The sequence below is a fragment of the Ascidiella aspersa genome, chromosome 6 (assembly GCF_963924565.1).
Source record: "Ascidiella aspersa chromosome 6, kaAscAspe10.2, whole genome shotgun sequence".
NCBI classification, from domain to species: Eukaryota; Metazoa; Chordata; class Ascidiacea; order Phlebobranchia; family Ascidiidae; genus Ascidiella; species Ascidiella aspersa.
This window is the reverse complement of record NC_139452.1, coordinates 19,223,768-19,246,271: the sequence shown is the minus strand read 5'-3', so window position 1 is coordinate 19,246,271 and position 22,504 is coordinate 19,223,768. Positions and strand designations below refer to the sequence as shown.

Genomic DNA, 22,504 nt, shown 5'->3' with positions numbered 1-22,504 from the left:
CACAAGTGGTTGTGTTGAAAAGTTGTTTCCAGTGAGTGACGCCATTAAAATAGCACAATGACTTCTAAAAAACTTAATTTTGAACGAATTTGCATTCTAAAAATATTGCTTTTAAAATTTCTAAAATAAATGGTCATATATTTCGTGATATACATTCCTTATTATGAATAGCAAGAATAATAGAAAATATACACAGAAAAAACTAGACAGGGTGTGCGTTTTTTGTTTATTTTGACAGGGGGCTATAGGGCGGTTCTACTATATTATACCAGGGTATATAGTGTGGTTTAACTATATTATACCTTATAATGGGTATAAAACCACAATATTTTACCAGGCGGTTATTCTATAATATATTCTTTCAACGGGTCTTATTTGTCAGTGTCCGTATACTCCAAATGTTGTGGTATCCGTTTTGGTGCTTTTACAGGCAAAAGCGGATGTGGCCCGAAGTTGCGTGTTATAATTTGGACATGGTGCACTTTACAAGATAGGTTGCCAGTGGTCTTTGTCCAAATTTTGCTGCGAAGCAAACCTATAATTTGTTGTTATTATTAAAAAATATTCTACAATTTTTTCTTGTACCCCTATGCGCCTCTAGTTAGGGGACAAAAGTCGATAGAGTGACATAATTGTTTTAGTTCTTTACAGCTATCTACTCCTTTCTAGCAGGAAAAAAATTCAATACATAATACGTTCATATCACTTGTGTCCGGCTCATGAAGCGACTGGCAACCTGCTGTGCTTTAATCGCGGCGCACGTGCAACATTCATTGTGTGAAGTGGCATGCGACTTGCCATTTAGAAATAGGCTTCTCTTAGTAAAATAACTTATTGCTCTTACAAAATAACATATTTTACTGCCGCAAATTTAAATGCAAAATCTAGGTTAAGTGTACACCTCTCTGTTTGCAATTTTTATTCTATCAATAAAAGCACTTGAATTTCTATAATATTTTTTGTTAATTATTTTCCCCCATAGGTTAAATATTTTGAGTTGAAAGTAAAAAAATTGCTTTGCAAGCAAACCAATAATTTGCCTTTATAATTGAAATATATTTTTTAAAAATGTCTTTAATTTATTAGACACCTTAAAACACAAAAACGGCCGAATTTTAATTTTCGCCCCCTTAAAATATGCCCCTTTTGCCCAGAGGTAAAATTTTCAGATTTATATTGCCTTTGTTTGTATTGGTAATATATCATTGAAATTTTAGTGTTGAGTATTTCACCCCTCCCCCGGGATAAGTTAAAATTTTGTTATTTAGCTTTGTATATGACATGCATCCATCATTCATAAATATATCAGATATTTTTCACGATTTTTATCTTTGAAAAATGCTTAAAGCCGAAGCTACCAAAAAAACAACAGTTTTGCCCCCCTGAAAATCACCCCTTAGTTCTTGGGCACAAAAATTTTATATTAGAAACAACTTTGGAAGGGTATCTAACAGTTGTGAAAATTTCATGTTCCGACTATGTTGTTTTTCTTGTCAAAAGTGAGCCACAAAAAATTGACTGTAAAAAAAAATAATTTGGACAAAAACGACATGTGTCAAAAAAATGAAAAATTGTTTTTTTTCGGGCCACATAAATATAACACTTTATTCATAAAACATATTAAGAAGTAGTTTTTATCCCTTAATTGTAATTGACATGCATTAGAATAGGGTTGGGCATTTGACAGTCAAATAAAATACTTCAAAAATTTGTCAAAATACTATACATACTTAAATACAAAAATATACCTTGATTTTTACTTTAAATAAATATGTGAACGTTTTGGCACCAGTACAATGGTTTGTAAAACAAAAACAATTATTTTTTAAATATCAATAAGAATAGTTATGCAATATGGCCATATTTTCACCTTTTTATTTTGATCATGGATGATGCCCTGTAAACTCAAATTTGAAAAAATAACAAAAGCAATTTTTCAATGCTTTCTTGCTCCTAAATGGAATTGAACCAATTTTTAGTTACAAAAAAAGTCTTCCCTAGATTAACAGTTTTCATAATAAAATGGTTAACAAAGTTTTAACCAAACAATTGTCACATTCAGGGGGGTCCAAACCCCCTCTGTTTGTAAGTGAGAATATATTTTTTGTTCACTGTTGTCAAAGTTTAACTCACTGACCGAAGCGGCAATGTTTTATTGTAATTGGGTCATGCGTCTTAAGTGAATGCGAAACTAAAATCAAAAGCAAAACACCGAAGTTTGTCTGTCGGCATTTTTATTCACACTGCTCCCTCTCAAGCGAGAAGCGGGGGCGATGGGGTAAATAGAAAGAAAGTTATGTGCTCCCAGAAAGAAAAAAAAAAAACTAACCCTGCAGCGCATTTTGTTCAAGGCATGCACGTTTTATGAGGAAATGCTATTTTTGCAACTTCACGCAGTTAAGGAAATTGCAAACTCTGCACCTGGCATTACACAGTAGTCGTCGCCTAATAGCGCTTGATTGACACTTTTAGGCGAAGGTTATCGCAAGACGTGAAGTAATTGTTTGAGAAAAAAACGCTGACACTACATTATCATGTTACATTTAAAGCAAGCACTGTAAATGCGTCACCACAGCGGCAGACCCTATCTTAACTTGCTACTCGTGTATGTACAATTAGGCACACCTATGGTCGTAAAACTTTAAATTATACCAGTTCCAATTACCTGAAATAAGTGGAAGAATTAAATACAAATCCCATTTGGATTCGCTTGACCAGCTTAATGCTAATGAACGTACAACCTTCTTACTGATCCCCATTTGGGAACCACTGCTTTATTGTGTTTAAAGGGAAGCAATTTAAACATTTACCACAATTACGAAGAAAGATAACGCCAAAAACAATAGTCTAATGAATTTTTTTTGTATCCTATATTGCTAGGCAATATTAGAATGCTACCTTGCAAATTTTATCAATTTATTTAGTGAAAAAAAATCGTTCGCCTGAATCCTTATACAAACCAAATGTTGTCAAAGTATGCTGATTTTCGATTTATTGACAATTAGACACCTTGCTTACTGGCATCCATCATCATCGTTGAATGATGGCAATGACATCATAGTGTACGCTGTCCATGCAGTTGTGGTGGCAATGGAGACAGCAGATGGACATCAACGCTTTTTTGTTGGTCATACAGAAAATGTGACGTCAATAGCCCTTAATCACAACCCAGGTATGGTAAAGCATACAATTTTTGAGACTTTTGATAGCAAATGGCTGTTCATTGGCCATTTTCTTAACTGTTTAGTTTTAGTCTCTGGAACAATTTGTCATTTTTAAGTCAAGCGGTTAGGTGTTGCCTCATACAATCCAACACAATGGCGGCTGTTTCTCGATAGCTCCAAGCAGAGCCTCAAATTTGTTCTACACAATTACAACCTTTAAAGAGGAGTTCCCATTGGTCACTCTTTAGATATGAGAGAAATGTATAATGGCATAAAAGAGATCGGTCCCGGCTTGACCGGAGGTCGTGAGTTCAAACCTCACTGCAGGCTAGTTGTTTTTCTAGTCTGCTCTGCTTGCATCATAGATCAACAGATTCAGTGAGTCTGCGATGGCTTTCGGTGTACAGACATAAAAGAGGTTATTACCTTAGTTAACTATCACAAGCACAACTAGATCGTTTGTGTAAACCTCAAAATGGTCAGCTTTCCCAGGCCAATAGAGAGGTTTCACAAAGTATGCCTGCTATCTTTGTATTTTCGTAAAGATTAGTGCTGATCATTTCTCGCAGGTTCACCAGCTATTCTTGCCTCAGCACAAGGAGGCCCTGGTGGAATTGTTCGCTTGTGGCGTTTTCATTCACAAAAATGTGCCACGATCATAAGAAGCCAACACTCAAGTGGAATGAATGTGCTTGCTTTTTCCCAAACTGGTGCCATACTTTTCGGGGCAGGAAGGTCCGTTCCAATAGTATTATTTTTCTCTACTTTTGTTGCGGACTACATCATTCTAAAAGCTCTCGATTTTCCAATATCAACATTTAAAAAAATTTTTTTAAAAATGCTTTCAAAATGTAGGCCAATAGAGGTAAAAGAGACCACTCCTCTAACTAATTGCAACAATTTTTCTATTAATTAAAACAAGGTTGACATTTTATAATAGTCCTAAATAATTAGGATAGTCCAATTGTACATGTATGGTCGAATGCGCGGGGACCCACGATGATAGTGTTTGATTGAGGTTAGCATAAATTTATTATGGTGGGTAAATGTTGTTTCATCGGGGTACTTTGCAAGCTGTAAGGAATATTTGGCACTTGGCAGCACTATTACAATAGAAAAAATGTTTTGATGCTGAAACACAATGATTCATCAAATTGTTTAAGGTTCAAAACAAAGGCATGTTTGTCATTGTGTGATTACCAAGAATTTTGTACTGATTAGAAAAAAAATACTTGAAATTTTAAAATTTATTGATTATAATGTTAATATAATCACTTATTCTGTAAATCGAAGCCATAGAAAAACTTCTTTCTATAGGAACAGATAAGGCTGGCAGTGTTGGGGTAATTTACAAAATATCTGTCTTTCTGTATTAATCATTCAGGAAATATCAATCTTTTGCAGACTTTTATTGTGTTCTCTTTTATTGGTAAGTTTGCAATTTATTTCCCACCAGATTATCTTTTGTATTAGTCTTAATCAATGGTGTTTAACCTGCGGCAGTATGGCCGCATGCAGCCGTCGATGAATAGGCATACAGCATTAACACATATGTTAATAAGCATGTGTTGGCGGCCGTGCCCCTGCTGGCATGTTTTATTGTTTGATATGCTAAAGGCAGATTATATTTTTTGACGACTTATGCAAAAAGAAATCAGTGTACAAGATTAGTAAGATGTGTAGCAATCTGAATGGTTATGTCACAAAAAGATACAATAAGAATTGATGATACATAATTAACGGTTAAGCAGGTATGTGTTATGCAAGTTTTGAGTGGAATTATAGCAAAACTGTGGGACAGGTTGAGTGATAGTTGTAGAAAGTCTTTGTTTAAACGAATAAGTTTTTGGGGTATTTACAAAAAATCGTTGTTTCGTAAATAGGCAAATAAACAAAAAAGAATAAAGCATAAACCACAGACAGTAGGCCCGGGGTCCCAGGTCAAAAAATTTGGTACCACCGTGGAACTGCATGCGTGCCGTTTCGACAATTAGCCGCTCAGGTGCATCACATGTCACATTGAAAACCTCAAAATTAAACCCAAGGTTTGGTTGTCCCCAACGTTCTTTATCACATGCTTAGATTCAATAATAAACTGGCATTTGTAAACAAGTTATGTATTGTTATGTTGTAACATCACATCCTTAGGTGCAATAATGAATTAGTGTGTTTATCAAGTTTTGTGTTGTTAAATTGTAAAATATGTTTTGCCATAATGCCTTGTTAATAATATGTACAATTTTACAATGCTGTGTTAAAGAAGCATTTTGCACATTCCCAGGGATAACCATGGAAAAACATTGGTAATGGTCTGGAACACTAGTTCTACACTTCGCCATGGGTCAGTAAACATCATCGCTAAAGCTCATACTGAAGTTGAGGTACAACAAAAAAAGTGCTACTGACACTACATTTTCTCTTTGATTCAAAATAAAAAATGTAGTTGTATTATGCTAGATTTCTCGAATCCGTGTGTCTCCAGTGGAAGATACTCGTATGGTGACATGTGGAAAGGATAACTTACGCTTTTGGAGAGTGATATCCAATCAGCTACGTTCTTGTCCTGTAGCTTTACCAAACAAACACAAGGTTGAAGATATCACTGATGTCTCATTTGCCACAATGGGTTTGGGTTGGTTAACTGCAAATATTTTTTTATGGTTTCTTTATTATTATTATTATTATTTTTTATCATATACAAACTATGTATACTATGTGTTTTAATATTGTTGTGTGTTTTTGTCTGCATGTAAAAGGAGTTCAACAAATTGGTTTATATACTTATTTTCATTGCATGTTAAGAGAAACTGTAAAAACTCCTAGTTTGTTTAATTTAGGGAATATTATGGACCAGTGCTTTTTAAACACTTTAAGCCATGTCTTATTTTGACGAACTTTGTTACCTCAAAATTTACTAAATATCAATTTTACCTTTAACTTTTCATACAATGTATTACGTAAAGCAGTGCGATTATATTTTAAGTCTGTTTAATGGAACTGTTCTACCTTTTTGTTGATTTCTAGTGTCATCAAAGATCCCGCCGAAACAAAGTGAGAGTGGAGTGTTGTCGGTTTATGTGTGCACCAAAGCTGGTTATGTTATAGAAGTTGATTTTCAAAGGGTTGTGGTTCTTGGTGTGCACCGTCTTTATCACTCCAACAGTACAAATGCTAAAGATCATAGTCAAAACAATGGTGAATTTGAAACTATATGTTTTGTGATTTTCCGATTATTAGAATTATAATGCCGTAAAATTATAAGCTGTTATACTTCCAAGAGTAACTTTCTGGGAAACATGCGACTTTAAAAAAACATTGTTAGTCTGTATATTGTTTGGTGCGCTACCCCATGTACAAAGAGATTCATGGGTCAGTTAATACTTAATATATTCCAACTCGATATGTAAGCCGTAATCGTTGGTCAAAATGCAGCTTCAGAAGGGCTAGATTTCAGTTGTAACACAACATATGTTTGTTCATGTTTCATTGGATAACGATATGGTACTGTCAATCCCCTTCAATTGAAGTTGCTTATACTAACAGATTGAGCAAACATTGGCGTATGGTTGTTTCTCGACTCGTTCCCTTCTGAGCCTGCATAGCTCAGTTGGTAGAGCAACGGTCCCGGCTTGACCGGAGGTCGTGAGTTCGAACCTCACTGCAGGCTAGTTGTTTTTCTAGCCTGCCCTGCTTGCATCATTGATCAACAGATTCGGTGAAGAGTCTGCAATGACTTTCGGTATATACTAATGATATGTAAGCCGTAATCGTTGGTCAAAAAGCAGCTTCAGAAGGGCTAGATTTCAGTTGTAAACACACACACATATGTGCATTCATGTTTTATTGGATATATTCCAACTCTTTCTTTTAACAGTAATCTCACTAAACTGCATCAAGTTTTATTCATCATATGTTGCAACGGGTTCTGATGATGGTATGCTCAGACTTTGGCCTCTTGACCTATCATCTGCATTTCTAGAGGCTGAACATGAAAGTTCGGTCACAGATGTTGACATTACTCCAGGTAATATTTAAATTATCAATTAAAGATTGTTTGGGGAACAAAGACTTACATACACAGTAACATTGATAGATTTCTATTTTGTCATACCAGATTAAACATTTCCTTCATTCACTGTGTTTTGAAATATTTTTAGCGATGGCCAATAACCTTTACGACTTGCCATACATTTATACAATTTACCAGTATAAGCCGTAATCGTTGGACAAAAAGCAGCTTCAGAAGGGCTAGATCTCAGTTGTTAACACACATATGTGTGTGTATGTTTCATTGAAGAATTTACTGTTCTCTTTAGCAATCTCATAAAACATTCTGTACCAGAGGATAGAAAACAATAGTTAAATCCTGTAGCATGCTATGCAGAACTTGGAATCTCTGGCAATGTGAAATACCCTTGCCATTGGCTGCACGATCCATTGAGGCGTAGGGATTGGCCAACCAGTCGGAGATCTTTTCTTTACAACACGCAGCGGAAGGCTGCCAAGTGCGCAGTGGAAAAACTGAAAACGTATTCAAAATAATGGACATATATTTTTTAACATTTCTTTTATTTTCGGCAATATAATAAAAACTTGCAAGAAATTTAAAAGAAATGCTGGTATACCAAAAACAATCGTGCTCGCTTCACTCGCCACGTGTGCCTTGACTTAGAAAGGTTAACAAACACTGAGCTAGATTAACTTTAAATGTTATTGCGTTTCCTTAAAGTAGTTTTATTACACTTTTCATTAGTAGTATGGATGAAAAAGTGTGAGCTCGAATTCTCATAGTTATTCTAACATTTTAATAACACAAGTCTTGGTTATTATTTTGTGCGGGGATCTTTCTGAGTTTGGTTTTGGCCCGCGACTAGATAAAGGTTGCCGACCCCTGCTCTAAACTGCTCAAATACGTCAGGATTGCCTTACTGAGAAAACAAAAAAGTACCTGAAGAATTTCTTTTTAGAAAACTGTTGTTAGTTGACGGAAATTAGCCTTGCTAAAAAATACATTATTTAAAAAGTGCATATAATCACACAACTGTGAAGGGTTACATGCAGCTAGATTTAACATCACCAATTTTTTCCCCATAAAAAAATGCTTTTACTTAAGCTTCAACAGCTGACCTTGTATGATGGCTATATTTGTGTTAAAGGGTGCCGATCCTTTTAAACGAAATTAAGAACCCACAGACTGAAAATTCTGAGGTCCCTGGTTAAACCATGCTGAAAAGCTTTCTGTTAAACTCCTGTAATCCCATAAAAAACGCCAAGGCTTAACTATTTAGGTTCTTAATATTTGTGGGAACCCAAATTTGGAAACTGTCCAAACACCCTGAATTACCAACCCAGACAAAATGCCACTTAAACGACACAACAACAAAGTGTCGCATAAAATTAGCAGAGAATTAAATATATGACCCACTTGTGCATTTTGTAGGGATTAAGGTCATGTTTGTGACCGCGCAATAAAAGAAACTTAGCACCTCCAAAATACCTTTATTAAAAATTGTAAGCTTTTGATTTGCTATATTAGTACCAAGTTATTAGTGCTAAACTTAGATGAATGATATTTAAATGAAAACAATAAAGCTGTGGACGAAAATAACAGAGTGTGCACAACACATTTTGAAGTAATAATAAGGGACTGTACACTTTAGTCATAGGTGTTTTCTCACTTGTGTAAAATACCTGTACTGTTTATTAATTATATATGATGAACTAGTTATGCTTATCACTCAGTGCTTTTAACATTAATTTTGCTATCTCTGAAAAACACAAGCAAAAGAAGTATTTTCCGGTTATATTGTATAGATTCTTTTTTGTAACTGAATTTTGAGGCTAAATGACATATTGGGCAAAAATGATTAGCCTGTTACCCAATTTAGTGGAAAATTTAGGCTAACTTAAAATATTTTTTCAATAATTTGTAGGAGCATTGTGCCCACAGCTGGACGGAATTTTTGTTTAGTTAAAAGTCACAGGTCAAGTGAAACAGCATGTGCATGTCATGGAAAAGATACCACTTGTTCTAGTAAAAAACATAACAAAAGAATAGTTTATGCATCATTAATGCAAACCCTGACAATAAAAAATCACAAATATATGATTTACAAATTCCCCCCTTGAAACTTCAAAATTCCCCCTCTGGGTGAATTAACCTCTGGCATAGGGTATAACATCAGCAGCAACTTCCTGTTTTTAAATGTCAATGTTAGTGCTGTAATTGTTGACATGCACGATTTATTTCCAAAATGGTAACACAATTTACCCTAAATAAAATATCTAATTAAAAATGTTTTAAAATATTTTTTTTTTACGTTTTTAGATAAATGCAAACATTTTCTTGTAAAAACTTTTTTCTATAGGATAAATTATACTGTTTACATTAAAAACTGTTTTGATTTTCAACAGAAAAAAAAACAGCAAACAAAGTTTCATTTTAATAATTTTATTTGTTTTACCCGCCTTCAGATGGCAGGAAAGTATTAGCTGTGACTTCTGGTGCTACACTTGGCATTCTTGATGTGTACACAAGAAATTATACTACACTCATGAGATCACATACAGATGTGTAAGTAGAGGCTAAATTGAATCTAAAAAATGCTTTAAGTATTAAATATATTAAGTATTATGTTAAGCATGTTTAATAGTTTTGTTGCCAAACAAGATAGTAAAAACTATAAAATTGTTGTTAATAATATTTAAGTAAAGTTGTAACATGTACAGTTTGACAAGATCCTAAATTGCTTTCATGTACATTAATAATATTTTATGTCTACAACTTTTAAAAGCCACATACATAGAACTCATTGTTATTTTTTATAATGACAAAAAAATGCTGCAATAAACCTTTTAACACATTTTAGTCAAATTAATTTTCTTAACTCTGATTCACATTTTCATTATAAAAGTGGTCAATCTATATTATTCTATTTTTGTAGTTTTACGGTATAAGTGGCTATTATTATAAATTTTTTGGCCACCAACAATATTTAAATTTTTCCCTGAACCTAAAAGGTAGGGTTTATGTTATTTCTTCCCTGTCTGTTTTGTTATTTAAATTACCCAAAATGTAAAAAGTTCCTATCGAAAAAATTGGTTCGCTTTGGTTTTCAAATATTTGTACAAACCTAAATCATATTATAGTTGCCCCTGATAAAATAGATGACACTAATTCTTTTTTTGTTCATATTTAATAAAAAAACAACCAGGATTCATGATTCATGTATGGATGGGCTTCGTCGGATGATATGTACTTGTTCAGATGACAGGTCCATTAGATTATGGGATATTGATGGACTCCAACAGTTGTATGATTTTGCTACACCCAACGACACACCTGTTTCAGTCTCATGTCACCCTCTGCTTGAGGTACCTTTAGCTTGGATATAGTCATTTAATATTTATGCTAAAAATATGTACATTAAAAACAGTAACTAATATATATTTTTATTGTATTTAATGCTGGTTGGAATTTCTGTTGTACAGCTTAGCTTTTTGCTTATAATTCTTTATCAGGCAATATTGCAGGGCAGTATGAGGGCTAATCCAGTACCTGGTATTTTATTCCAACACCTATAATTTTGGCAAAAAATTCAGGGATACTAATTGACGTTATTACGCAATTTCTAGAATTCCACCATTTAAAATAGAAAACTCTGTTTAATTGCAAAAGGTAATCTACAAATAAATTAGGTACTGGATTAGCCCTCATACACCAAACTGCAGTGATTCTCAACCTGTTATGCTTCATGGCCCCTTTTGATAGGCTTTCATCCTCATGGCCCCCTGCGTATAAAAAATGCCTAGCATTGTATTTATGTGTTTTCACTTGTTTTACTTCTCCATGTTATTAACAAATACAGCCATTAACTTAAGTCCAACGAATAAATGAATTTACTTTCTACCAAGTCAACCAATCATTCATTTTACTTTTAAATTAACTTAATTAGTAGTCATTACAAAGCTTGTTTTTGTACTTAGTCAAGCTATTTTATAAATTTGGCTCAGTTGTGTATTGAGCCAAACGAATGTCATTACATACATCAAAACAGTTTCTGGATTTCGTTTTATTTAGGCCTATCATATGTCCTCTTTTCCCAAGAAAAGTGAATGGTCCTCCGAGGACACTCAAAAATGCCCAAATATCCTCTTTTTTGTAATACTTGTTAGTTGCTTATACTTTCAGAAAGACTTTTAGGCGAGACATTGTATTTATTTCAAAAAAAGTAAAACATGCTGAATTGCTGGTTTAAAAAAGGTTTTCCAACAATTGCCCTACCAGCCCTACCTTCTTGATTGTTATTGCAACCATTGCACCAGAAAAATTGCAACCGAACCTCACATGTAAAAAGGTCCAATAATAAAGCAAATGTGTGTGATTATTCACTTTGAAACGTTGGATTTAAAATTACCACACTTATAACTCTCTTAATCTTAGCCACTACCAGCAAAACCATCATTCTCAACATAAATGGATCAGTATTTCTGTCATCTACACCAAATTTCTTATCAAAAATGAATCCGAGAATCCCCAAACAACCAATAATCCAGAAAATCAGCATAAAACATCATTCAACTTTCCACTTTCGTTTTACTTGCCTGCAAAAAATGTCCCCTTTTTGTGTGCTGAAAATATGGTAGGCCCAGTTTTATTGCACAACACATGGGAAAATCTAGATTCAAAAAGATACGTAGTTGCGAATTAAACCAGCATTACGACAGCCTTCTAGCTGAGTAGTAAATATGAATCATGAATAGACCCAAAAAATTGGAGCCATCACTTTTGTTACCAAATGGCTGCTTCATTGCAGTCCTAAAATTGAAATTTTGTGTTTTATAATGCCTGCCTTTTCTGCCAAACGACGGTTTGTACTTTGCTGTGATATTCTACCCATAATACTACTAGCAATATTTTTCGAAAGTTGATGAGTAGAGTTCAGCAAAATAGAATCAAGTTGTATTCTAGAATATTACGTTTTAAATCTAGCGGTACAAATCCATAATATCAAATCCCAATAAGTTTTCAAATAATTGTTCAATTTTTATTAATCAGAAAATTAAATTACAAATGATAAACATTCTAATTAACTGCCACTTGAAGAAGTTGCTGAAATTAGAGTACATAACTGCAACAGAAACTAAACATGAATTAAAACATGATAGAAACAACATGTTGTTGCCAAAACATATATTTTTCCTATAATAGTGAGTGCAATGAAATCAATGTTGTGTTTTAATTATAATTCAATACAAATGTGATATTTTAATTAGACAGTTAAATAATATGCGGCAAAAAATATAAAGTTATTTTTGTCATTAATGCATTACAATTACTTGACTATTACGCTGTGTGTAGCCTTGCTAAATATTAGCATAAAGAAATTTATGTTTTGCAACTTAATGTCCTTCAGGAAAATTGTGAAATTTCTGCACTTAGCATTACATGTTAACTGCTCGCCCAAATATTATTCAAAGAACACTTAATTGTTAGGCAAAGGGTATCAACAGGTAATTGGTTGCCTGAAGAAATGCTAACGCCTCATATATGTGTACGTATGAAGCAGCACAGAAATTGTTTCACCACAGTAATAGGCAGTGTTAATCCAAACTTTCTAATAAACAAATAAATTATATCAGCCCTGACATAAAAAGGATTTTACTTTAATCCATAGGTTTCTTGAAAGCATGAAACTGGTCTATATAAAGTGTAAAAGAATGACAGGCAACAATCTTTTATTTTAGTTTTTTCAAATTGTCATTGTTGCAAAATTATTTAGTCATAAAGAATCTCGCACTGATCTTTTAAAGATAAATGCTTGGTGTATGTAGAGTAGGTATCGTCCACAGCTTCTGTCTTAAATGTCGCTTCACTTTTTTACCACAAGCTACCCAGCACACAAAACTTCAAAAAAAAATTATAATGGTAAAATATACATATAATTTGTGTTTTACCCCAACAATAAGAATGGTCTATATTTTCACAATTAAAAGTATTAATTTAATATGGATATTCTACCTGAAGATACTTTGTAGTGTTTATTTAATTAATAAGTCAAAGTTGTTTTGTAGTTCTATGTTTTAATTTTTCAGCTGTAAACCATTTTTGAGAATGGTTTATACATTTTTTTTATTGTTTTTTTTTTTTTGAAAGCAAAAAATATATTAGCCAATTTTGTTGGTTCTCTTTGCTGTGCTTTATTCTTATGTCCATTTACTTTTGTTATGTACTGTTTTCATAGATATTTGCTGGTGGTTTTGAGAGTGGGGCAATTCGTATATTTCATGTGGCAACGACAAGTGTTTTAAGTGAACATACCACGGTACACAAAGGGTCTACTGTCACCAGTCTTATATTCACACCTTCGGGTGAAAGACTCATCAGTTTATGTGAGAAAGGTAAAGTTTTTATTTCTGTAGCATTTGGCTGTTTTAATTTAATTTGAATGTACACTTTTAGTTTGGATTATTGATTGAATTTATTCACGATCATTTGCTTTTGACTTTTTTTCGAGGTTCCTTAAATCAGTGGTATCAGTAAGCTACTACCCTTTTACTTTTTACCTTCAATATTATCCCTGTTTCGCCTGGAGAAGATATTCTGCATGTTTAACATGCCTTTCTAAAAAGAATATATTATATTAGTTTTTTTTTCATTTGGTAGGCTTGTGCCATTTAAAGCCAAAATCATATGTATTTGAACGGGTGGTGACCAATTTTTTGTGAGCCTAAGCCGTTTTTATAAGATTTTGATGAGTCAAACAAAAAATAAACTGAATATTTTAAGTAATTGAAATGAAGCGGACCTTAACGAAACCTGAAAATGTCAAAACAAGTTTACTCCACATAAACCTAAATTTAGTTACATTTGCCACTCTAAACTGTTTAGTAGTTTTTATTTGAGCAATTTAAAAATTTTGAACTAGAGCGGATAACAATTTTATAGCTTCAGCTCTCAAAATAATAGAAATGGCTCCAGCTCCTACTCCACAAAAATAATAAAAATGGCACTCCAGCCCTGAACTCAACTACCATGTATGAATTTGGCCCGTTCAATTTTTATGACACAATTGTAAGGCAAAATGCACAGAATAACTTCATCAGTTATCTAGTTATTTAACATGCGATAAAGGTCTTTCAAGGTGTGAAGTCAACAGTACCTTTGATAACTGACAAAAACATGGTATATTGAGCAATATTTAATAGGGAAAACAATGCAACAAAGCTATACCTGTTCTTAAATAACATGGTTCATTTTTATTGTTCTGTGGTTTCAGTTAAAGGTTTATTTTCAGTTACCCATATCGAAACAGAACTGGAACTTTATTAACCACTTTTGAAACAAATTTAGTCATAGCAGCTAAAAAATATAGACTTCAATTTTATTATTTTCTTGTGTAAAATGTTTATAAAGAGTATAGGGACAGCACTTTAAATGAGCTGTGTAAACATAAAAAAAAATGCATTTTGGTCTGAATTACATAATTTTTTCAACAAAAGGTTTGAATTACATCAATTTATCAACATACAAAACTATGACCTTGGTTTTTAAATGAATTACTTTTCTTTATATATATATTTTTTATTTAAGGTGTAATGCATGGGTGTCCAACTCCATACAGGCGTGCAAATTTTTATTATCCAATTTTTTTATTTAAGTTCCTCCTTTGCCTAAGTTTCACAACCAATTCTTTCTACCCTTAAAAGCGTTTTTTTGAAAAAAAATGTTTATTTACACATGAAAAACATTCGTTTATTTATTCAAGCATTTACAATAAACCAAAATGCTTCTTTGCAAACGTTTGTTTTTAACAAAACTCTGAAGATAGATTGGCCTTAAGCTGTGTAGTAAAAATGCCCCTTACTTTATCTAAGTGTTCATCGGTGAGCTGACTTTGCTTCTTCACACCAAGCTATTTAATTATTTGAATGCTACCCTCCATGACAATATAATGTTCTAATATCAGAAGTACTGTAAATGTTAGTTGTGTTGATTGCCGCAATTGTTTTATATTGTGAATAAACAATGGCAATTAGCTGTATAACAAATTTAGTATTTTTTGTTAATTGGCTAAATAACAAATTTAATATTTTTGGGGGGCTTGCATCCCATTTTTCATTAGGTTGCATGCCACATTTTGCACTCATGCCGCATGTTGGACACCCCTGTGTTAATGGAAAGTTTATTCCAAATATTTTTTTTAAAAAGCACGGTGAATGAGGTTCATTATGTCATATAATATTTCAATAATTTATATTTATCATCAATTTATGGCTTCTGTAGGTGTTGTATTTTTTTATATGTTTAAATGAAAAGGTACTCTAAACTTCATTATCCAGTGATTGAAAAGTTTAGTGCTTGCAGTGTGGGATTGTTCACAAAGGGGGATTCAGTATGCCATAAACTAATAATTGTAAATAATGTTGGCATATTCTATTTGCTTAACTATCTAATGAAGATAAATTGTTGCTATTACAAAGAACAAACTTAATAGAAAGACAAAGATTATTTACTTCATAGCGTCATACAAAATAATAACAGTGGCCGTACGCATTATCTACTTAAATTGTATTTATCAAATATATTTTTTAACCAAAATGAAATTAATAATATTTAAAAGCAACCCTGGTAAGTAACGCAATTTATAACGGCCCACAAACCCAAAATCAAATAAATATTAAGCCCTGAAAATATACCCCCCCAGAAAAATATACAAGAACCCCCTAGTTTTATTTAGTGTTGTGCAAGCCACCACACATGTATACACTTTAAAATCTATAATCTAATGGGAATGTAAAACATTTCATATTTTTCATACCAGGAACTATGGCAGTTTTTGATACATCTGATATTGACCACGTGGGGGCGCCCTTACTTCGTTCCTTGCCAAATATTGCGGCTATGGGTAAATGGAATGTACCAAGTGTTAGTCCAGATGGTCGTAAGGTGGCTGTAGTTGGGCCAAACGAATTTGCTGTTACTGTGTTTCAAACATCAAGTCTTGATGAAATTCTCACAATTGATTTTTCTACTGGATTCAAGCTGGATCCTGATATATTGGGACAACGGTAACTTGATATATCAATTACTGAATATGATTTTTGGAACAGTCCTGAACAACCTTTTACTTTCAGGCTACGTTAAATATTGATTAATTAGAGTCATCTAAATTTTTGTGATAAATTTATTTAATGTCAATATTTTAAAACTGTAGTTCATCAGTAACACACGAACAAAATTTATTTATTTTGTTATTAATTGCATCCAATTTTTTTTTTTTTTTCTAAGTCTATATTGCAAGTGGAAAACAGAATTGCTGTTTTTGCACTTATCATTTTTGTAAAAAAATCTTCATAAGGATAAAGTTGAAACCCATAATAGCGGGAACATACACAACAGAACCTTGTCATCTGAAAGAAATCCTTGAAATTGCCTGTTTCTCCTTGACGTAAAAAATAGTATCATCGAAAAATACCGCTGATAAAATATAGTAGGACCATGCTGTGCTATACCCCCTGGCAAAGCATTACAGCAACCACACATCCTATCTAGTTTTTTATGTTTTTTCTCCATTTCAGTGTTTTTTGATGGAAATCTTTTGACAAGCGAGAAACTGGAGTTGGTACATAATATTAACACATATAGATCCTAAAGTGCTTTTACAAACTTTATTTTGTCCCCTATATTTGAGGGGTGATTCTTACAACAGAAGTTGTAAAAAAAATTGAAGAAAAATGAACAATCTTTTTGACAAATAAAGAATATCATAGGCTTGCTTAGAAACAAGATTTTGACCTTTGCTCCAAAAGTATTAATCTGATGAGAAATACCCAGAAAAGCTAAAACTCAACTAATGATATGTAACCTATGGCCACATCTGCTTTTGTCTGCTAAAGCACCAAAACCAAAGACAGAATCCCGTATTGATTTAACCTTGTCTCATCTTAGACCAAAGTTAGACCCACCATACCGCGCATGCTTCTCTTCCGGAGCTGTCAACCAACTAATGGTAGTAACTCGAGGCAACCGACTGATAAAGTTCGACTCCCGTTCAGGAAACTTGGTCAACATAACAGAAAATCTCCATAGGTATTTAATAACATTTGTTAATGAAACAATTGTAAATTTCCTTTGTCCTTCTTCACAAAATTATTGTGAGGATTGTTTTTTTTTTCTCCAGAAACATAATATATGTTTATTATTAAATGTGTAGTTTCCGCGTTTCAGTAAAATAAAAGACGAAAACCGTTATTTAAGTCATGCTATATAAAAAGTATTATGTGACAGAACAAAATTTATTTGGTTGCATTTTGTTTAGCTATATTTGCTGTAGTAGCGTAGACACAAATGTAACAACACATTTAACCTTTTCCATGACTTTTTACACTTTTGCAACCTCGGTTAGTTTCCCTTTTTTGTTTACCATTTTTTTGCAATTTCGACTAAAACAAGATAAGGCAAATGGCAAAGAACATATATGTATAGAGTACTTTACTTTACTCTAATTTAAGAGGGTCGACAACGTCAATATGTTCAAGTGATGATGGGCACCATCTAGTCACAGCAGGTGACAAACTGCTTAAGGTTTGGAATTACAACATGACAAAAGATGTTAACTTCCAAGTGAGATAAGTTTTATTTTTTCTTATTTTTTTCGTACCGCTTATATGTGTTTTTAACTGACCGAAATGTTTTATTTAGACCTTTATTGGTCACAGCTCTACCATTGCCCGTTTAATGTTTACTCCTGACCGTCTTACTCTCATATCTTGTGGTGAGGATGCAATTTTTTTCTGGGACTTTCTTGGACGTACGACTCGCAAGTTGGCCATTGGTGACCAGGACAATACAGATAAGAAGGAGACTTTACAAAAGGGTGAAAAGTTGGATTTTCTCCCGTCGTTAAACAAGGATGAATGTGAACAAAAAGGTAAATACCATAATTATCTTACTCTTGTAACTGAACTATAATAAGCTATGAGTTGCTTTGAGTGTTTTTGACGTTTTTTTAAAATAAGGTGTTACCTGTCAAAAAGTATATTTTCTAAGTTTATCACTTTACCTGGGATAACAATTTATTATGAGCAAATACAGAGTTAAGTCTCGGAATACTACATATCAGTTATGGCAATATATATGTTATCGTCTCTATACCTTTTACCAAGAGATAGCAATAAACGAGTATACATGGCCCAACCGACTGGTAAGTCACCCACTTCGGGTTTTAATTGTTTGTAAAATGTTAAACTGAACCATTTTATTTTTACATTGACAAGATTCAAGTGAAGATGGTGACTCACAGGAGGAATCTACCTGGGCCCCCCCTGAGATCCTTCGAACATCCGACCTCGATGCAAGCCCAGTGCCGGAGTTCACCGTGGATGAACAAATGATGTGTAACCTTGTAAAACATAACTACACAAAAGAAAACAATAAACAGCATCAGAAAGCAACTTTCCCGACCAAAGGTTGTTTGCCTAAATTTTAAGAAGTAAATCTACCATTTAAGAGTTGTAGGCGCCTTAGTCTTCGGTAACTATAGCTTTGGAATTCCAGTTAATTCAATTTAATGTTGTACTAAATAAGAAATAACAAGCAAAAGACTTGTTTAAATAAGCTTGTTAATATCTTTCTTTAGAATGCACAAATTTAAAAAATACACCTGATGAGCTCAACCTTGATCTTGACGATGACGAAAAAGAAATTAAACACACCTTAACCTCCAATTTAAAGACTTTAGGTCTACAATCTAAATCTTTGACTGCAAGCATTAATGGTTCAGTGCCTATCAAGGTAGCCTGGGAAACAAAAAATAACAAAGTGTTGGGAAGTACTGAATTGTTGTCAGACAATAACCAAAGTTTGGTTAAGTCGATTGCCCCCACACTTGAGTCAGTCGAACCAGACATGACATTTCAGGAGCGACCAAATGTGCTATCTCATTTCTCTAGTCACTTGAATACAAGTAAAGCGGCGCCAAGATACTACGCCGCTCCGCAAGGACATGAAGGATTGCAACTTCAAGCTGTTATTGGGTATTTGTTGTGATGCTTTTTCAAAGTTATTGTTTATAGCTTTAGTATTTTGTCGTAAACCCTGTTTCGTTTAAAGTTCGATATTATCGGTGGTGCAAAAAATGCGATCAATGTGCGACCCTCTTTATGTGCAAATGGCTTGTTTTGTCTATTTTATTTCTATTCACTTGTTGCTTTAGCTACAATGGAAACGGTCGACACAACCTTGCATGGAACGCTAACACAGGTCGTCTCGCTTTTAGCTGTGGATGTTTGATAAGGTTGGAGAACCTTGCGACTAACAACAAAATAATTTTAAAGGAACATACTGAGGAGGTGTCTTGTCTTACTATGCAACATGATGGACAGGTTAGCACATATTTCATATCAAAATGAATTAGTAACTGGCGCTGAAGTGAATAAACTAACTTTTATTATGTAAACTAAACCTGTCTCGCAAGCGTTTTGTCAATATTATACGTTTGTGTCTATCAGTATATCGGGTTTCATCCTTATTGCCTCCGAGGTTTTTCAAAAGCTTATTAGTAGCTATTGTATTTGCTAAGGCCAAATAACATACCTAATACTTGTTTACATGTGGTGAGCTAGACATTAGGGGCAGTTAATAAAGTTTTATGAACCCTTAGGTTTTTGGACTTCTCGCAGGAAAAATGGCATGGCTAAATCGAGCTCGGTATGTTGTTTTTAAATAGTTTATTCTTGTAAACGAGATTTTGTAGCCAGTTCTCGCAAATTTAGATAGTAAACTTCCTCTTCCAACAGGCCCATCATAGTTGTCCCTTTTCAAGCCGGTCATTGTTGTTTTTTTACTACGAGATAGATAAATTTGGAGACCTAAGATATTAATAGAATTCATCTGTGATCTGCCTTGTTATCCAAACCAAGTCTTCAAATATTGATAAACTCTTTACAGTGTCACGAGACATTATGTTATGCACTGTGCTGTAAAGCTTTACGCATTAGTTCACCCCACTGATCTTAGCCAATCTAAAGACCAACAACTGGAGGCTGATATCCTGGCCTATAACATAAAGAATCTGTGTACTTTTTGGCCAGTTTCAGAAGTCAAATTTACACCTAAAGTGGACAAAAAAGTTTCAATTCAAAACCCCCTGTCAACAATTGTTTTTTTTCAAGCATGTGCTTGACCGCACAATTTATTATCAACGGCCTCGTGTCCAAACGGCCTCCGGTTGTTCACCGCTGTCCTAAGGAAAATTAAAATAGCCCGTTAAAAAGTCAAAAAAAGCTTCACGGACGAACGGTTTACAAACCCGTTTTAGATAACTATAATATTTAACGTCACAAATACGGTTGTTCTATCCTGATGGCGGTTAACCAATTAACCGAGTTTTTAGATCCGGGTATAGTTTTGCTGGTCAACCAAATACCGTGAAAGTAACGTTGTCGGTGAATTGGAAAACCGTTTTAGTCCCGTTTGAACCAGGGAGTCTAACTGAATGAGTTTTGCAGTTCTCTAAACCAGTGGACCCCAACCTGTATATCGCCTGAAAATTTTGTGGGGTCGCCACAACTCATCATATTCCTGCTGTTTTAGAACGAATTGTGTATTTTGTTTTCTTAATGACGTCTCACTTTTAAACATGACTGAGTGCATCTTCTATATTAAATTGCTGTTTTAAGCTCGTAAGAGCCTCTAAAAGAACTAATTACGAAATAAATTATAGTGGAGGTCATACCACGAGGGTCAGTGGTATCTATTCTATCTACTCGCAAGTCAAGTGTAAACCTTAAAAAAGGGTCGTGTAAAATAAATCCTGAGTTTTAAAAACTTCAAAATTCAGGGTCGCTGAAACTCCGATACTATATTCAGTTTCAGTGTAGGTGTTAGACTCTTTGGTACAGAGCTTGACTGGGTTCAAGAATTGATGTGTTATGCATTATAATAAATGCCTTGCCGAAGCACAAAGTCCTATGTGTAAGCATTTATTGTAAACTGCGCCTTAGTTGGAAGATTTTGCCATTTTCTTTTTATAAAAATTAGAAAAGATTGATTGTTGAATAGTTATCGTTTGTTATCCGGTAAACCGGTTAATTTAAAATGTAAATATCCGGATGGTAAAAAATATAAATATTTGAACAAACCCTAGCCACAAATACATGGTTTACTTTACACGTAACGTTTGCCAAACAACAAGCAATATTACACACAACATGCCAAACAATACAAAATGTCATGTTCTATGCTTTTACTGGCAAACGTAAAGTCTCTTCAAATTTATAGTATTTTGCTGAAAGCAAATATATAAGATGTTGTGTGCATTGTAGTATAACGAGAGGTGTGCATTGTAGTATAACGAGAGTGAAAATGAATCATACAATAGCACTAAGGTATGGCCGCCATGTTTTTTTAGATCCTTGCTTCAGCCTCTGGTGCATGTGGAGCCAATTTCGGTGTTATATGTTTGTGGGATGTTCAAACTCATAAGTGCAAAGCAACGTTGAGAAAACATGAATATGATATTGTTGCCTTGGCTTATTCGAGAGACGATAGGTAATACTAAATTATGATTCAAAATAAATTTCTTCCATTGCTTTTACTTGGGTATTAGTAATGTTATACATTGCAATGTTTTACATTAAAATTCAAAAAATTATCATGCTACGTTTAAGAATGTGTAATAATCATATCTTATTGTTCATCTTAGGTTTCTAGTTTCAGTGGGTGACTACCGCGAGAATTTGGTAATTGTGTGGAGTGCCTTTGACGGGTTATGCGCTCCTGTTATGCTCACTTCAACGAAATCCATATCACCAATTAATCACGTAAACAATTTGCGATTATATTTTATTGATTGTTTTAAGGGGTTAGTAAGGGTAGTTCTTTTTATATATTTTATATAATTAAATTGTCTTTTGGAGATTAGTAGATTGAAAAATATTTGTACTAGTTTTGAGAAAAAACGTTTAATTTTTGTGTCAGTCTGATTCATGTCAATATGGAAAGTTGTCTGTTGCGGATTATGGCATAATTCATAATTTTTTTCTTGTAATGTACCTACGATGTACTGGATGAAAAATATGTATTTTAGTGACCAATTAAACTATTCTAGGTTGGGAAAAAAGTACATCACTGATATGTCGTTTGCGCGTTTTTTCAAATTTTGGAATTTGTTATTTATAAAATTCCCGTCAATAGGTGACATGGGATCCATTTACTGCGAACGAGTTTGTTACTGTTGGATCAGATGCGAGTATCTTGTTCTGGATGTTGGATGAAGAAGGGAAGGAGGTATAAATAAAACCAAAATAGAAAGAAAGCATTTACGTTTTGTCGCGTT

At 33.6% G+C, this 22,504-nt stretch overlaps 1 protein-coding gene and 1 non-coding gene across 2 annotated transcripts in view; both read left to right on the top strand.

The window, feature by feature from the left end:
- Positions 1-22,504, top strand: part of LOC146140620 (WD repeat-containing protein 90-like) — a 58,395-nt gene that overhangs the window by 23,940 nt on the left and 11,951 nt on the right. The window contains exons 11-29 of the mRNA XM_083391171.1: positions 3,006-3,172; positions 3,734-3,899; positions 5,446-5,545; positions 5,622-5,796; positions 6,189-6,359; positions 7,039-7,188; positions 9,639-9,738; positions 10,379-10,538; positions 13,409-13,565; positions 15,989-16,235; positions 17,116-17,256; positions 17,679-17,790; positions 17,869-18,097; positions 18,444-18,635; positions 18,806-19,202; positions 19,382-19,550; positions 21,578-21,717; positions 21,872-21,989; positions 22,363-22,455. Of these exons, the coding sequence (XP_083247297.1) occupies positions 3,006-3,172; positions 3,734-3,899; positions 5,446-5,545; positions 5,622-5,796; positions 6,189-6,359; positions 7,039-7,188; positions 9,639-9,738; positions 10,379-10,538; positions 13,409-13,565; positions 15,989-16,235; positions 17,116-17,256; positions 17,679-17,790; positions 17,869-18,097; positions 18,444-18,635; positions 18,806-19,202; positions 19,382-19,550; positions 21,578-21,717; positions 21,872-21,989; positions 22,363-22,455 (3,184 nt within the window). The remainder of the gene's footprint in view (positions 1-3,005; positions 3,173-3,733; positions 3,900-5,445; positions 5,546-5,621; positions 5,797-6,188; positions 6,360-7,038; positions 7,189-9,638; positions 9,739-10,378; positions 10,539-13,408; positions 13,566-15,988; positions 16,236-17,115; positions 17,257-17,678; positions 17,791-17,868; positions 18,098-18,443; positions 18,636-18,805; positions 19,203-19,381; positions 19,551-21,577; positions 21,718-21,871; positions 21,990-22,362; positions 22,456-22,504) is intronic.
- On the top strand, positions 6,757-6,831 carry Trnaa-ggc (transfer RNA alanine (anticodon GGC)). Its single transcript has one exon. It is a non-coding gene; the product is annotated as a tRNA-Ala (tRNA).